At 40.9% G+C, this 17495-nt stretch overlaps 1 protein-coding gene across 1 annotated transcript in view; it reads right to left on the reverse strand.

The window, feature by feature from the left end:
* The window catches only part of LOC139657294 (diacylglycerol kinase beta-like), an 85438-nt gene that overhangs the window by 42215 nt on the left and 25728 nt on the right, over positions 1-17495 (reverse strand). Inside the window, exons 6-18 of the mRNA XM_071535076.1 lie at positions 16732-16794; positions 16068-16331; positions 15163-15315; positions 14556-14605; positions 13935-14009; positions 13471-13590; positions 12576-12693; positions 11718-11806; positions 10930-11046; positions 10068-10166; positions 9120-9230; positions 8922-8995; positions 362-436 (exon numbers count right to left, since the gene is read on the reverse strand). Coding sequence (XP_071391177.1) covers positions 362-436; positions 8922-8995; positions 9120-9230; positions 10068-10166; positions 10930-11046; positions 11718-11806; positions 12576-12693; positions 13471-13590; positions 13935-14009; positions 14556-14605; positions 15163-15315; positions 16068-16331; positions 16732-16794 — 1408 coding nt within the window. The remainder of the gene's footprint in view (positions 1-361; positions 437-8921; positions 8996-9119; positions 9231-10067; positions 10167-10929; positions 11047-11717; positions 11807-12575; positions 12694-13470; positions 13591-13934; positions 14010-14555; positions 14606-15162; positions 15316-16067; positions 16332-16731; positions 16795-17495) is intronic.

Consider the following 17495-nt stretch of genomic DNA (forward strand, 5'->3'; position numbering starts at 1 on the left):
GGGCCAAGAAAATCATACATCTGAAATGCTTCAACATGACATAACTGAATTGCCAAATAGCCACAATGTTCTTTTCATTCTGAAATCCAAAATCCTGATGCAGTTTATAGTCATTGTAAATTAAATCAATAATACACCTATATTCATTTTTTCTTTAAATTCATGAACGTTTCTTTGATTTCTTTGTCACTGGCTGTGCATCTCAATTCTCTATCCACTGAAGGGTGATGTGAGCTGCATAGTTTGAAGAACTGGCAGAGCCGCTATGAATAAATTTGCTAACCCTGACAGTGTCGGTGCTTTATTCTATCCGTTGAGTGACGTAAAAATGGCAATGAAACGCTGTATGCAGCAGACTCACCCCACCATTGGCCCCCCTCGGTCCAAACTGTACACCTGTCTGGGGTTTAGTAGGTACCTCAATTTCCTCAGTACCCTGGAAGAAGGGGAGAGAGAGAGAGAGAGAGAGAGGAAAGAAAGAAAGAAAGAAAGAAAAGAAAGAAAGAAAGAAAGAAAGAGAAAAAGAAAGAAAGAAAGAAAGAAAGCATATGGACAGATTACTACAAGTATAACAGCTTGTGGGCAGATTACTACACTCTAAAACTCAAGTCAAGTCAGCAGGTGCCCACTTACAGTATAATTCCTGATTATGCTTGAAGTAACTTGGGATTTGAAAATGGAATATATTTTTTTTAGAATGAAATTTGAAAAAGCTGCACGGAAAATATAAGAATTATGAAAATGCTGTTAGGACAAGCATAGTACAACGTCAAAGTTAATAGTGCAACATATGTATGAATAGATAATGCACAAGTAAATAGGCACAGACTTAAAAACAACCAAAAAAAACATATGGACATTATCCAAACAATACTCAAAAGCAACTAAATTAGTTAGAAATCCAGTGGAGTTGTATGGAGTAGAGTGACCACTATGTGTTTCATAGATGCTGATTATTCCACCAGTCATTCATCAGCTGAAAATTCCACCATTCATCTGTATGTTAGAAGAATTAGCAATACAAGTAAAATATCTTAAAAAGTATCGGAAGTACTGAAGAGATCAACGTATGCACGGATATCTCAAAGAATTTAAATATACGAAATAATCTGTTCTAAAGCATTAATGCAGTTTTTAGATTATACAGATATAATTAGGTCAAAGTTTGGGCAGAAGAGGCATAACATGCAACAGAAATATGAAGAAGTGAAGAGTGTTAGTTTGCAAGCTCTTCACTCTTCCAACTATGATCTTTCTGCTCCCACAAACTGCCAGTATCTAGCAGGCTTCATACTGACACTGCAGTTTCCTGTAACCTTGTGGGAGTTACATAAAATGCCCATTGAAGCCTCCACAATCCCCTTCATGCAGTCTTTGCGCAGGTGATTGTGTTGGCTTCCAATACACACACTTTTACACATTTCAGTAGAGCAGGGACAGCCAGCAGAAAGCTAATGAAAACAAGTACGTCAAACTGAGACATTTTTGGCAAGCCATTTCAGGCAGCACCAATAAGAGGGTGTATTATTAGACTACCGGGATAGATTTATATAAACAGGGCAATACGTTCTACTGATATTCTCTAAGACCTGCAACTCTTGATACACAAAGGTTTGTAAAGGATTGGTAGGTTTGTGGAGGTGGATGGATGAGAGATTGATGACACGTGTACAAAAATCTGTAAAAAAAACAAACAAAAAACCCCACAAATAACAGTACATTTTTTACCACAGTAGGGGAAATGATTCTACAGCTTCTAATAAGTGGCAATCAAGCGTTAAATCAAACTGAGCACAGCATTCATAAAAGTATAACATTGAAAACTACAAAAACACTCATCTTTCATTCTTCAGTCATTTCAGTATCCACAACAAAGGCAGACAGAAATAGCACTGAAATAGCCTCTTGTTTTTTGTGCCGGAAAAGAAACAGGATCTTTTCTGCTTGAAGTGTCTATTAATAGAGAATAATTTCCTTTCTAATGGTATTTAAGAGTGTGTTGCTATGGTAATGTGTCAGGCTGCGGCAGAGCAACAGGCCATGGCTGGTCTCTGTAGTGTGGTAGGTGGAGAGCTGTGCAACACTGAAGACATTTATTTACAGCTGGCCTTTTTCCTTCTTGAAATAACAGCATTCAGAGACACAGCAGGGAAGTAGAGAGAGCATTGTTAAAATCCCTCTCTTTCTATCCTAGAATTCGATATATTGTCCCATCCCTAGTGTTTACTGACATAAACATGAACAGTGACATTAACAAAGATTAGTTCATGCATCATTATTAAATGCACAATAGACACCTGCAATAAGTAATGTTGTTATACATGTTTGTTAATGCCAATATATTGTCTAAATTGAAAACCTAACTCTCCATGTATTAGCCTACTTTATTAACTAAAGTGATTAAGTCACAATTACCTAACTTGAATAATCTGTGGCAAGCTATTTGTATGTTCACTTTCAAAATACAAATATTGTTATTTTGCAGTTCTTTGACATCTGATAAACCAAATCTAGAGCTTTGCTCCGCAGTATTTCCAGCCATAAGCTATTTTTAGTTAGTTTTAGAACTAGATCTAAAAAGATCTAGATCTATTGTATTTGTAAGGATTCTTCTTATTAGTTGGGCTTGCTTCAGCAAGCGCAACTATTGTTATCCGTCATACTTAATTTTTTTATTCTTCCGGACACTTTTTTAAACTTTAATGCAGCACGAACCGTTTGAGCTATTGACGCGGTTCAAACTCTCACATGTTCAGCACGTTCGGGAATAGCGTGCTATTACTTTTCTAAGTGTTGGGATTTATAGTTTTTTCACAATTTATGTTTAAACACGATATTTTTCCCCATAAAAATGAATGGAGAATCTTCACCCTGCTAGAGTGGCACACTCTAGGAACTCTAGAGGCTGTGATTTTTACTAAATATTCCAAGTTTTGAAACTGTGGTAGCTCCCACATTTTTCACCCTACATACACATTTTACACATCAAACTGTTCTGCTACTTCTTGTGCCACTCACAATGTCAATATCTAAGTCATAGTCAAGTCAAGTCATTTATAGTTTTTGAGTTACGAACGTTTGTTTAACACTAGTGCAAAACTGTTTTTTACAGCCCTCCTCTCTCATTCAGCAGGTCTGTCCTGAACATATTTTTAAACTGCCACTATTCCCACAATTTTCACAGCACATACATATATTTTATATCAAACTGTTCACATACTTCTCCACTCTCTCACAATGTCAGTATCTAAGTGGTAGCATTTGTAGTTTTTGAGTTAGGGACGTTTGTTCAACACTAGTGCTTTACAGTCATTTTGCCTTGTTTCTGACGATTTTTCATTCTGCAAATACAATATTTGATCTGTAATAGGACATATTACATGGACATATTATACATCAAAATGTTGACATACTTCTTCTCTCTCCCAATATATAAATATCTAAGTGATGGGATATGTATTTTGTGAGCTATGATGGTTTGTTCAACACTAGTGCAATAATATTTCTGTCGATTTTCAACAATAATATTTCTGTCAATTTTCAACAGATTGTTTCCTTTTAACTGTAGTCATTCCCACAATTTTAACAGTAGACATACATATTATATATCAAATTGTTCTGCTACTCCTCCTCTCTCTGACAATGTAAATATCTAAGTGATAACGTGTAGTTTTTGAGCTATGGACGTTTGTTTCAGAGTATTCCACATTCCACTGCCTTTTTTTCCTGTGTGTGATTAAAGGATCCAGAACACCTGTGACTGGTGGGAGACAGGGAGAGAGGCACAGAGACAGAGTGCTCCCTCCACTTCCACCCAGTGGACTCAGTAACCTAGTGGTCAGTTAAATGGTTTGCAATGCAGAAGATTGTGGGTTGAAGTCCAGTGGGTAACATTATCTTCTGACACCACCAAGCTTGAAGCTTTTTAATACTGATAGTCCAAATACTACTACTACTGCTAATTGTATTACTTCTACTCCTGATATTACAACTGCTGCTTTTACTACAAACCATAATACTACAACCTTTAAAAAGGCAGACAAACAGACAGACAGACAGACAGACAGACAGACAGACAGACACACACACACACACACACACACACACACACAAAACACAGGTGTAATTACCATTACATGTACAATGACTGATTCTACTTCCATTACAACTACTGCTGCTACTACTACTACTACTGCTACTGCTACTACTGGTACTGCTACTGCTACTCCTGCTGCTACTACTACCACTATTGCTACTTTTACTGTTTCTAATACTAGTAGTCCCAATACTACTACTGATAGAAAGCTTCTCTCCTTTCTCTACAGACACTGTCGGCAGAGCTCCCCCTGGTGTCCTATTCACAACACTGTTGATTCTGCCTGTACTGTAGTATCGTGTTTATGGCGCCAGGGGGAGCCCCAAAGGCATTGTCAGCAGAGCTCCACCTGGTGGCCTATTCATGACACTGTTGATTCTCCCTGTACAGCGGGAGCCCTACTGACATAGTACCGGTAACATTGAAGGCTTGTATTCAGTCATTTCTTATAGTCACTGCTACCTAATTATTCTAAAGTTTTTCTAAAGTATTCCATTCATTTGCTGTAGTCAAATATGACCATCTACAGTGTATTTCACTGTGTAACATACACACACATCTCCACTACTACTAGTAGTACTACTAGGCCTACTACTACTGCTGCTACTACTGCTACTGCTACTACTACTACCGCTAGTGCTACTTCTGTTTCTAATACTGATAGTCCAAATACTACTATTACTACTAATTGTATTACTTCTACTCCTGATATTACAACTGCTGCTTTTACTACGACCCATAATACTACAACATGTAAAGACATTATTAGGCCTACCTATCCTTTCATGTACTGATAACAACAGGGCTTTTGGCTTTCAAATAAATTGCATAAGATCCAAATACTCAAAATTTAAAGACATTAAAACTCTTTGTAATGAATTCAACTGTCTACAACCTGTCTTGCTGAAGCAAGCCCACAAATTTTCTTCAGAAAATGTAACCTTTTCTAGTCTTTCTATTTTTCTCCGCTGAAAGTATGTGCAGCTCAGAAACTGTAAGTCCCAGAGCAACCACATTTGGCAGGTGGGTTCCTATGGCCCCCCACTACTCAGGCAAGGCCATTCACCCATGTCGACCAGATGGTGGCGCGATAACAAGCAACTTTACGTTTTGGCCTATAGCTTCTGAATCGTAGGTCATAGAATCAAAATTCCTTTTCCACTGGATTCCTTGGGTCATTCCGCATAGGTGGAATGGGCGTGGCCTATCTGCATAGGCCACGCCCATTTTCGTCTGACTAGATTTTCCGGCATTTTGAATTTTGTCCGAAACTCTTTTTTCACTACTCCTCCTAGGCCGTTCATCCGATTCACACGAAACTTGTGTGTGCAGAATCTTGGGACCGTCCTCTTTCAAAGTTGCATAAAGGTTATTGATAGGTCAAATGGTTTGGCTTTTATCGACCAATAAACTTTTAACGAAACACGCCATAACACTAAATTGCCCTTATTAACCATTCATCTAATTAAGCCAAAATTTGAAACACATGTTGAGAAGTGTTGCGTGAACCCACCTCCAAAAGCATTTGGAGTTCCATCACTAGTGGGCGCTATAAATGCAAAAAGTTTATATCTCGTAATTGGCTACATGGATTCGTACAAAATTCGGTTCGCACGATCTAGGGTCATGTCAGTCGATGCATAAAATTTGGCAATGATTGATTAAAGTGGGCATGGCTTATTACAACAAATCCAAATTTCTGGACATTTCACATTCCAAAATTCAAAAAATCTAAATAAATCACCCGTATGTCCTACAGAGTTGAAATTTTTTCAGCACATCCACTGAATTGTGACAAAAGTTTGCCTCACTGCAATCTATGGTCAATTCAGAAGTCTGTCATTCTATATTTTTCAAAATATGCAAAATCAATTAACATCTATATCTCCACAAGTCTTCATTCATATGCTACCAAAATTGACACAGACATTCTCTAGATGGTAGATATCAAGTGTGTCAAATGGTGTTCAGATCGGTCAAACTGTGAGTCCACAGTGATATTCAATATCTTACTGTAATTAATACTTTATGCACATCATTTTCTATTTCACCAAATGTTTGATCAAACTTCACAAAAATATTTGACAATACACCCGAAACCAGCAGAATGATGTGTGATTTTCTTTCAGAATTTTATCACTGACATTTTGACTGTTGTATGCGTTGTGTAGACAAAAATACCCCAGTTTTGCACATGTGATGTCATTGCGTCAACTTGTGAGAAGGTGTGTGGAAACCTTGTCTCCCCAGTGGTGTAGTCAGTAAATCACCTTCTCTGGGGATGCAAAGGTCCAGGGTTTGAATCCCCAGGTGGCCAAGTCCTACTTGGTAACAATGCAGCAATTAATGCATGTGGTATGTTTTCAAGTGCTTATTGAGGTCATATTAAGTTGAAGGTTGCCTGTTGTGACCCTGTGAAAATTTCTTTTTATTATTATTTTTCTCTGCTAAAAGTCTTTGTGCAGCAAAAACCGTAAGACCTAGAAACACCACAAATTGGCAGGTGGGTTGCAAATTCCACCCACTACTCAGGCACATATGACACTCATTGACCTCAAGGTGACGCTGTAATAATCAAGTTTACGTTTTCGCAAATATTTCAAAAACGGCTTGGCCTAGAGTCAAAATTCTTTCATCATTTTAATCTCTCAAGTTATCTGCATCTGGTCTTCTGCTCTAAAAATGTCAAATTTTGCGATTGTTCGCAATCTGCTTGGACCCCGATTATTGCCGCTTGCGGCTATATTTATTTATTTTCATTTGGTTTTATCTTGTTGTGAAGGTCTTTATGGCCAAAGTAAACTGTCAAAACCTATTTTATGAAAATTATTTTTCTACATAAGAGGCTGATTTACAAACGATTGTTAATAAAGTCTTGTTAAACTTCAAGGTTGTTAGACTTTGTGATTGCTTACCCACTGAAAGTTAAATCAAATTGTGGCCACATATTCTAACATGTTCAGTTTACTTGAAAAAAGTTTGGAAACCAATTGCCTCACTTTTCCCAAATAGCCAAAGCTTGAATTTGCAGATTAAACACATGTTGAGATAAATAGCATTAGGAAATTCACATTACTTGGTATAACAAGTTATTTTAGTTGAAGTAATGCCATAATAATACTTCTAAATCTTAAGTAAGCTAATTGAAGGTCCAGATGTAAACTTACTAAACAATCTGTTCACTTAACTTTTAGTTGATTATTAAGTTAACTTTACTTTGGCTTCTAAGTTTAAAAGTAAGGGTAAAAGTGAGGCAATCAGTTTCCAAACCTTTTCCAAGTAGCTGAACATGTTAGAATTTACCGTGTAAGATTTTTCCTTCTTGAATTAACAGCATTCAGAGACACAGCAAGGAAGTAGAGAGAGCATTGTTAAAATCCCTCTCTTTCTTTCCTAGAGTTCAGTTTTCTGAAATGTGCTGTAATTTTCTTTCCCCAGTTAATGGCACAGTAGATTCAGGCACTTCCATTAGGCCATTAAAATAACTATATGCCGCTAAGCAGTGCTTAATTTGTGGAACAGGATCCGGCACCTCGTGGTTTTGGACTAAATGCTACCTACCTCCGGTACTTATTTGCATATTTTTGGAAAATTAGACAAGGTAAGCATGTTTTTTTTTTGTTTGTAAATGTGTTACAGTTCTCTGCTGGGATGATAACATCTAAATTCATATTTGCATAGATGAAAACACAAATTATTTGGAGTGCGGACCTGTAAGTCTCACAGTTAAATATGTGGGCAATTGCATGTGGCAATTGAGTGTCCAGAAATAATTGGTAATATAATTGGTTGACGTGAAGGGCTGTAAGCCACATCAATGTGGGCATTTCAAAGCCAGCGTGGTCCAGCTGAGCACATTTAGGTCGACTTCTAGTTGCATGGTATGACCATGACACGTTTTATTGCTGTCATTTCATTATTCGCTGACGTTGGGCCTCATGCAGACATTTTTTCTCTTAACAGAAAATTAAGAGAAAATATAAGAGAAATTTAAGAGAATGTTGCTGCATGAGGCCCATTGTTTCCTATGTTCAAAATAGTTATCCTATGAAAGTATTTGTACTGAATATGAATGTGTAACTACTCGAGACAGAATTTGTCTGGTAAATGGTTGAAGCCATTGCAGTTTTCTTGATGTGTTTATGTATGATTAGGATATCTCACAGCCAAGTATGTGGGCATTTTTATGTTGTGTACAGCGCAGTTATATCTTTACTCCACTACTTGAAGGGCAGGTTTGTAATAACCCATAGTTTTGGACAAAATGAGCATTATGTAGCCTATACATAATCAAATATTGTTATAGGTCCCCAGAGCTCTAAGGTCATATAGTCGGTCATTTAGTAATGTTTAGGCTGTTAGGTCTACAGTAAGCTGTATGGCTGCACTGAGCACTACCGTGCCTCCAATGCGTTTCTTGTCTTGATATGTTCCGGAACCTTTTCCCTCCAGACCGACTCGCGGGAACACACCGACCACTTGGTGTTCCGGGACCTCATCATTTACAGATTAAGATCTGCCGCTAAGTCTAAGTCTGTGGCCTCAGAGAAGATTTCTCCATAATGTGAAAAAGAGGAAGATATATTTTTACACCATGAATATATTTTATAGAATTATAACTGTGCACAATGTAAGTTGCCTTTGACTTAAAAAGATGAATCGGGTTTGAAAGTGTTAACTGGAAGTTTAGTGATTGTTATCAGCTTTGTTTAGTAATCTCTCTGCTTGAGCTCCATACATTATTTCTCAATAAATGTGACAAAAGATAAAAGCAGAGCAGACCACCTGACCATGGCAGAGGGTCCCGTGGGTGGCGGCAACTTACCGCTCCCCCTGTCTCCCTCCACTCTTGGGGTTGACCAGGACCAGGAGTGGGTGTGTACCGGGGAGAGGGGTGATCTGGACAGAGACGGGACACACAGGAAGGAAAAATACACTGAAACACACTCTGTCAGGCTTTGTTCACTCAATTCAAGTCATAGATTGTTGGATAGTGTGATCCGTCTCCGCTCGGCTGGCGTACCTGCAGTGCCTGTCCATCTCCAGCAGTGAACTTGAAAGTCTGATTCACGTCATCAGGGCTGGTGCTGGGCGGGGACTCCCCCTCTCCGCGCTTCACCACCGAATGGCGGTCCTATGGAGCGAGATCCACAGAAACGAGCAGCCTTGGACGATGTCGAGTAGTGGGACCTGGTCTTTTAGGACACCTTTTCATGTGATGGACCCCCACATAGGCAAACTTAGGAGTTGCTAATTTTGTCCCAGGGATGCATATGGGAAGATTTCTGTTGTTGTTGATTTAGTATTGAACTGTAAAACTATAGTCTACAATGTACATAGGGAGATAATAGTGGTGAGAGTGAAAGCTACTGTATGATTACAATAGTCAACTCATACACTGTAACTGGGATAATTTCTAGCGAATTAAGTTATAGTGAAATTGAGTGAGTGAGTTGAGTGAGAAGATAGCATCCAGGAGAATGAGGCTAGCCGGTCACTGCCAGAGACACTGGGAGCTCCCAGCCAGCAAACTGGTGCTGTGGGAGCCAACATACGGGCATCGATCACGAGGGCATCCCACGCCAACGTACATGCACGTACTAAAGAAAGATGCAGGGGCGGAAAGTACTGGCGAGCTAGCCAGATGCATGGAAGGTCGAGATGACTGGTAACGCCGCTGGAGGGCTTGTCCGAGGATGACCTAATTGATTGAAATTAAACTATTCTTCATTTTGCTGGGGAACCCTGGAACCACCTCAAGGACTTGAAAACCACTTTAGGTTAACTGAGTAACTGAATAACTTGAGTCTTTAAGAGACTGTGCGTGAAGTGAACGAAGACAAAAGCAAAATCATTCAAATTTCCACATTTTCCTGCAGCCTTAGGTGAAAACAGTGTATTCGACTCTGCTGAGGGATAATGATAAAATGACGAGGTGTTTTACATGGACAGCAGAGAAAACCATTCTCACCAGGACAACGGGGCAGATGTACGAGGGCAGCAGAGTGTGGTCCCTCAGGGCTCCTCCATCACACTCTGGCTTCACATTGGATGCACACTTATTATGGAGCTACAGAGGAGAGGACAGGCAGAAACATAAGAACTGTAGGCGGAATCCATCTGTGAGACTGAGTGGATCAAGTGTTACGAATATAAAACGCTTTACTTTTCAAGCCATTCAGCCCGACAAGTTATACCACTGTTTTTCAACGCCAGGCAATGCAGTGTCAATCAAATACTTTTTGAGTTATGCATGAAATGGTTTCTTGCTGAAATGATAGAACTGACAACAACTGTTCTGTGAATTTTTGAGTTTTGACAGTGCGGTTGATGTTGAGCAAAATAAAATGCACAACTCAATGGTGACATCTAGTGGACTTAAAGGCAATGGCAAGAAAAATATGTGTGTGTGTGTGTGTGGGAGCGAGAGAAACTGAATTTATATGCATTTGTTTACATACATACTTGCACATGGTAGCACTTTACAGTGGCCTTATCCCACTGTATTAACCTGTGTATTAACCTTCATAAACTCATTAAGTACAGAGTTACTGTACTTAATCTGCTAATACATAATGTACTGAGAAGAGTGTAACAACAGTGTAAGTACAACAAGCACAATGCAGTAAAATTAATACTTAACACCCTTTTAAGAACATTATGCATTTGGGAGATTTTCATTCAGTACTGACACTGTATTACTGCCCACTTACAATGTTTTTCCATACTGTAGATCAATGCACAGGTCAGTACTCTGGAATGAGGCCGTTGTAGATAAAGTCGTTACCTTATACACTTAAGAGTACAAGTGTGTCTAGGTAAGGCAGACTCACAGTGATCTGACACCAGACACAGTGCAGCCCTGTTAGGCCCTGGTAACACTTGATGCTTCTGTGACAGCGGTCGCACTTGGTGGGAGAGTTACCTTCCATCCACACGTGCTGCATAGCCTGGAGAGAGGGACAGAGAGAAAGAGAGAAAGGAAGAAGGGGAGAAAGAAAGACCAAAGATGTCAGACGCAACTGACAAAAGGAGATAAGAACTAGCAACAGCAACCTCAACTAAGAAAGACAACTAAGAAAAGGCTTTAAATGAAAGTAAATTATTGCTCAATAGGAGGAGTAAGACTTTTCCAGAGGCCTGACAGTGAATTTTAACCCAGAATTGAGATAATTCACAAATCTCAGCATTCCGTAATCATCATGTGACCTGAGAGTGGCCAACCAATGAGCCAGAGAGATAATTTTAAAAAGGGCCTAATCAAATCAGCACTTAAATATAGAGGCTGTTAACTACATAAGAAGCACTGCATGACCTCCCAGCTCCCATGATCCTCGCTGGTCTGCTAAACAGGACTTTAAACCGATGGAAATAATCACTTGACAGATTAGTCAGTGTTGCTGTCTCATTACTCAGCTAAACAAGTCCAAGATATCACCGTGGCATTTTAGGTTAAGTCTAGGCCACTGCTAAAACTTTACAAGTCACTTGAAGTGAAACTCTGAAAGTTTGTTAGATCCTCTACTGAGTAATCTGGCTGGCAGAAGAAATATTTTCTGATAAGATCAAACAGATACCAAGATGATATTTTGACTCATGCATGTGTTGTGTTTATACTCACGTTGGTGTGTCTACGTGACTTAGCGTAGGTGCTGATGCAGGCAGCAATTTCTTTGGATACACAGCGTTCGTGTACTGTGTACTTGCATACTGTGGGGGAAAACAACAAGATATAAGAGTTTGTACATTGAGACAGCAGCTCTTTTCACTTTCTGATGTTAACCTGCACTATGTTGACCTAGTTCTTATCACAACAACTTTTACAGCACAAACCCATGAATGACAAAAGGCTAAAAAAAATAACATTGCTACAAGTACATCAGAGATCAACTCAGATCATCAGTTGGTTTTGTGGTAACGACACAGAGTGACAATAACATTAGCCTTGAGAACTGCTCCATGGCAGATTTCGATCAGTAATGCAATTACAGGTAATGACATAGCTAATGTTTTTCTAATGGTGAATGTGAGGCCTTTTAATTGAAAAACAACATTGATTCTTGTGCACTCAGGCAAAAAGAAAGACTGGCAAACAAACAACCTCAAATTGAGAGAGATACAGGGAGTGAAGGGAAAGAACAGGCAGAGATGGAGGAGGAGAGAGAGAGACAATGACAGAGACAGAGAAGAGGGGAAGTCAGAGGAGGAGAAAAGAGAGGAGATAAGGAGATGTAAACTGACACAGAAGGGCACCAAGGCAGACGCACAAATAGATAAACAGACAGGTAAGTAGGTTGGCAGACAAATAAACAAACAGAGAGAAAGGCACCCAGGCAGACAGACAAATAGGCCGACAGACAGACAGATAGGAAGACAAACAGGCGGGAAGGCAGGCAGACTGTACAGACAGACAGGCGGACGTGCGGTATCGACCATCAAGCCGAGTGAGGCTGAAAGCCAGGTTGACACAGAGACTCACAGGAGCAGCAGAGGCCCTGCTTGCGGACTCCTAGCAGCATGGTATGGCAGTAGTTACAGTAGGCCGGTTTGTTGAAGTGCTTCAGGCGCCACACATGCTGCCCATCCTCCTGTACATTCTAGAGGGAGACAACAAAAGAAAGATGAAGCATAGAAGCAGTCATTTTTGTGTGACTAGGGTTTTTCAATAAACGTAATATATTTATCACAACAAAGTTACAAAGTGCTTCACAATCACATCAGGATTGTCAACCTGCCACTGTCCAAAGGCACCTATGGATTTGTGTGCCCAACTAGTCCAGGAACTGCCACTTGAAAGTAGCTTAACTAAGCTTTAACCAAACTTAACTAAAATTTGAATAATAATCTGCAACATTTCCATATATACAACACAACAGTGATTCATCCTATATTCAGTTCATGAAAGCTTTTACATTTGCTGTTCTAAACACCCAATGTCTGGTAGGTCTTTCCCAGAAAAAATCTTCTGGTGCACAAGAAGTGATGTGTTTTACATTTCCAGCAGCGGTAACAGCAGTTTGTTTGGAATAAATAGAAGGAATAGAAGAAATGGGTAGGTCGAGAGCCGCAATAGCCACCATGGCTGAACGGATAAAGAAAAGAACGCCACCTACAGAAAATCAAACTTCATCAACAGAAAATCCAAGGAAAAAGACGTCACAGTACAGGACACACTGATTGACAAGTGACCGCTTAGCAACGAAGATGTTACCAAAAAAAACCAAACAAACAAGTATCTAGAAGATTACCACTTTATCTAACATTAATGAAATGTAAACATTTTTTATTTGCAATTTTAAATTTGTAATTTTAATATATGTTTGTGTGTAAAAATAAACCACACACTCCCTCCACACACACACACACATGCATACCGTCTCCATGCCCAGCAGGACCAGTAAAGGGATGGTGGTGAGGCCTCCTCTGATCCACTCCTCCAGTGTGACTGTCCCATCTCGGTCGTAATCAATCTCCTCCATCATCTCCTTCAAAATCTAAAGGGGTGGAAACACACATGACAGGCACAGTCATTGACACACTAACATAATGTAGGTTCAGAACAGGACTCTAAATTATTGAGCTTGCTGTTTAACAAATCTCCATAAGGTCAATTTTTCAGGAACAAAAAAAATAGCAGATTTTCAGATAGACAGGGATGCACTTTTGAAATTTGACAGAGCTTTTCATGGGCTAAGGGTCATGAAATGTTCTCAATAGATGAGGGATTATGTGAAACAAGTCAATTAAAAAATCACCAAAGTAAGGGGATTCGTCTTCCTGTTTTCCTTCAAACTTACCTACCATCTTTTTAACTCTACTTAATAGTGTGTCTACTCACCGGTCGTAGTTCTGTTGAGTCCCACTCCAGGTACTCTGCCACATGGACCATCTGATTGATGATGCGATCCAGCTCCTACAAAAAGGAAGAGATCCCATATCAGGACAAAGAGAAGACAACAACCATCCTCCCATTGCTGTCTACAACAATCATCACTCCTCATGTATTTCAAACACAAAGGACTGGTGTGAGAAATGTGGAAGCTCCCCTGCTTATGATGTGAACGATGTGCGTTAAGTCAAGTCATAACTTACAGATGTTCCATACAGGAGAAAGTGTTGAAGTGCAAAACTATTGTTATTGTAAACTCCTCTGTCTGTGTACTATGTATAGTGCGGCATATATCACAATTTAGAGTACACTGAATTCAAAGAGGACATGCTCTGTTTATGAAACCATTCCAGCACATGGCTATTATGAAACTGAACAGAGCGGCAGATCCTACTATTAACAATGATCTCATGTAAACACAGCCGCTGTCACCGAGTGCTCAGGTTGCTATTCCTGGAGCTGCTGTGCAAAGGGCAAGGACAGAGAAGACATCGAGAGAGAAGACAGAGAAAGAGGCAGACAGAGAGAGTTACTGAGATACAGAAACACAGAAACAGAGAGTCCACTCACCGAGCTGTCCAGCACCCCGTTGCCGTCTGTGTCGTACAGCCGGAACATGACTAGAGGGGAACGAGAGAACAGAGATCCCATGATGACTCAGATATCCACTGATAATGAGTCTCTGTCTGAAGCTGCAATGTGACATTCCCTCCTGGACTCTCTCCAGAGGGCCACGGGGTTAAAGAAGTGGAGCGTACCACTTCTGTGTTGCTGGCGGGAGGGTGGGGTGGCAGTTAACAGAGATTAGCCCTGTCAGTGTGTGTGCGGATATAGGCCTTAGACGCTAAAGAAGTCAACTGGGCACACCAGGGCTTAGGGATGTCGCTGATCTGCCCTCTGTGGCTTCTTGCTAATGAGGATGTGGAAGTGAGGTAGCTCTGGCCCTGTGGAGGCAGGCGAGAGGAGCAGGGAAGGGCCTTATTACTCTCTTATTACTAGTCTCAACCTTAGCTGAAATGAGGTACCTTAGCTGAGGTCAGAGGTATTTGTGAGTCCCAAACACCACCACCATCCCCAAGCAAAACACACAGACATTGCATATGACAGCTGCTCCCACTCCACATGCCCATGAGAGAGGAGCTGACCCTCTACCTTCATCTCCATCCCTGTCACTCACACTCCAGCTTGTCCTCCGGCGTTCCCCTCTCTAGCAGGGAAAGGTAGCAGACGATGTCCTTCAGGAAGACCACCTGGGGCGACGGCAGGGGGGAGCCCTTCTGGGGCGACGGGCTCCTCCGCAGCGACAGGCGCTTCTCTGACCGGTTCCTCTCTGTAGACGCACAACACGTGTGTTCAGAGTGGCCCACAGGCACACCATCACTCTTTCTACTCTGTTCTGCTTCTGCTGGTGAAATTAATTGCATGAATTTAGGGAAACACTCTGAGTTTACTGAGCTTACAGAGAACAACAGGTAGAGACAAAACAGAGCAGTGGAGAAAAGGTTGACAATGCACAGTATACAGAAAGAGGATGGTGATGCCACATGCTGCTGACCAAAACAATGTGACATCATGTGACAGGGCAAACCAATCTGAAGAGCCAAAACACATTAACAGCACCAAGAGGGGACGAGTTACGTTCCAGCGGTGGACAGTTTTAACAGTACAGCATTGTAATACTTTAATATACACCTTAACTCCAGAAATGCCCTAATAACAAACCTCTTATTCAACTGCCTTTACATATGATGCTCCTGAAAATTGAATAAACCTCAGGAGACTTTTTAAAATAGATGCTCTCATTTCACCCAGCATTCTCAGTGTGTTTCCAATGTGCATGAACTCTAAACTTTCATTCACTGATCAACCAAATGACTGATTAATACAAAATTCAACAACTAAACGCATTCTAGGGAAATTAGAATAACAATGTGAAGCTGAATTTCGGTCAAATCTTTGGCCTTAGCCTTACTTTCAATTTACATTTGAGACATTTAGCCAATGCACTTTTCTAAAGCAACTTACAATAACTGTGATAATAACCATTTATACTCTAGCTGGTCTCACTGCAGCTAGCCTCACCTGGCGAGAGGTGGGGGGACACCGGGGACCTAGCGGGACCAGCGTTGGGGGTCAGGGCGTTGCTGCTGCTGTCTGAGGGTTTGACCTGGGTGCAGGGCGATCGGTGGGACCCCCCGGGCGTATGGCCCCCAGTCCCTGAACGCTGCGAGGAGGATCGGGATGAGCAAGGGGAGGTGGTGGCCCCCGAGCCCGTGGCGGTCATCGCGCTGGAGTGCTCCGGCGTGTGTCGGCCCATGGCTGATAGGATGCTCTTCCCATTCATCCCTGTCGGAGCAGACGCCCAGAGGGACGGACGAGGACAAAGTAAGAGAGAGAGAAGATGAAGATGAATGAGTTGAACAGTAAATGTAAAAATGGTGGGGGATGAGGGATGTTAGATGTGCAAAGCGGTGATTAGGCTACTTTAGGAATCGATGCGTCGTAAGCGGCAACATGAAGGAGTAAGTGGGGGGGTCGACAACACTGCTTTAAAACCTTACAACACTACCATTCGCAAAGCAATAATACCGTCAAAATCACTGTCATCCACAGGCAAAATACCATATGAACTCACACCAACACAGCAAGAGCACACTGACAAGGGAGCAGGGGATATTAGCCAGCAGGGCTCTTGTCCCATTAAAACGACATCACCCTGATGGCATAGTCGGCCTGTTCCCTGTACCTGTAATGGGGGCACAGGCCACTTCAGTCTGTATAGAGATGCCTGCGTCAATGGAGCGGGCTTCTGCGGTCAGTCAAAGTAAGATTTGAGGAAAAAGAGAGAGCGGCAGAGGCAGCGAGAATGAGTGAAAGTCTGGGAAAACTTAACCAGAGTGTAAGTTATATATCTACATACAAAAGATGATAAAACTATAAATAAAAAGTGGATGTTTTCATTAGGAGACAAGCTATACATCTGAATTAAATGAACTATTCTAAGTACAACATAATAATAGCTATATGAGCAGAAAACTAATGCTTCCACCTCAATTGCACTTTCAGTTGATGTAATAGAGGTCTCCTTTATTATATGTAAAGGAGCAGGAGAGCAGGAATTATAGAGACAGATATTATGTTGGACCCAGAGAGCAGAAAGCAGCACATAGATCTTAGAGAAGCATTCAATAGCTGTCTGCAACATCATCGTGATGGTAACATTGTTAACACTAGGCAGACTTCTTCAAACTCTCTCTTGCAATTAGGAGGCATAAAGGCTCCCTGTGTCTCAGAAGATATAATGATGACATTAGTCTACGCCACTGCTGAAAGGGTCATAGTCAGCTTTAATTACATCACTAAAGTCATCGAAAACATCATAGGAGGATACAAAAGGATTTGACCTGTATAATAGTAACTAGCTCCAACCAGATTGGCAAATGTTACTCAACAGTTCCATCATATCAGTCTGTGAATTCACCACCAGGTGGCGCCGTAGGCTATGTCAGG

Source organism: Centroberyx affinis, unplaced genomic scaffold, assembly GCF_046629955.1.
Source record: "Centroberyx affinis isolate AG114_WGS23_722 - 3 ecotype Tasmania unplaced genomic scaffold, CSIRO-AGI_Caff_v1 ptg002652l_1, whole genome shotgun sequence".
NCBI lineage: Eukaryota > Metazoa > Chordata > Actinopteri > Beryciformes > Berycidae > Centroberyx > Centroberyx affinis.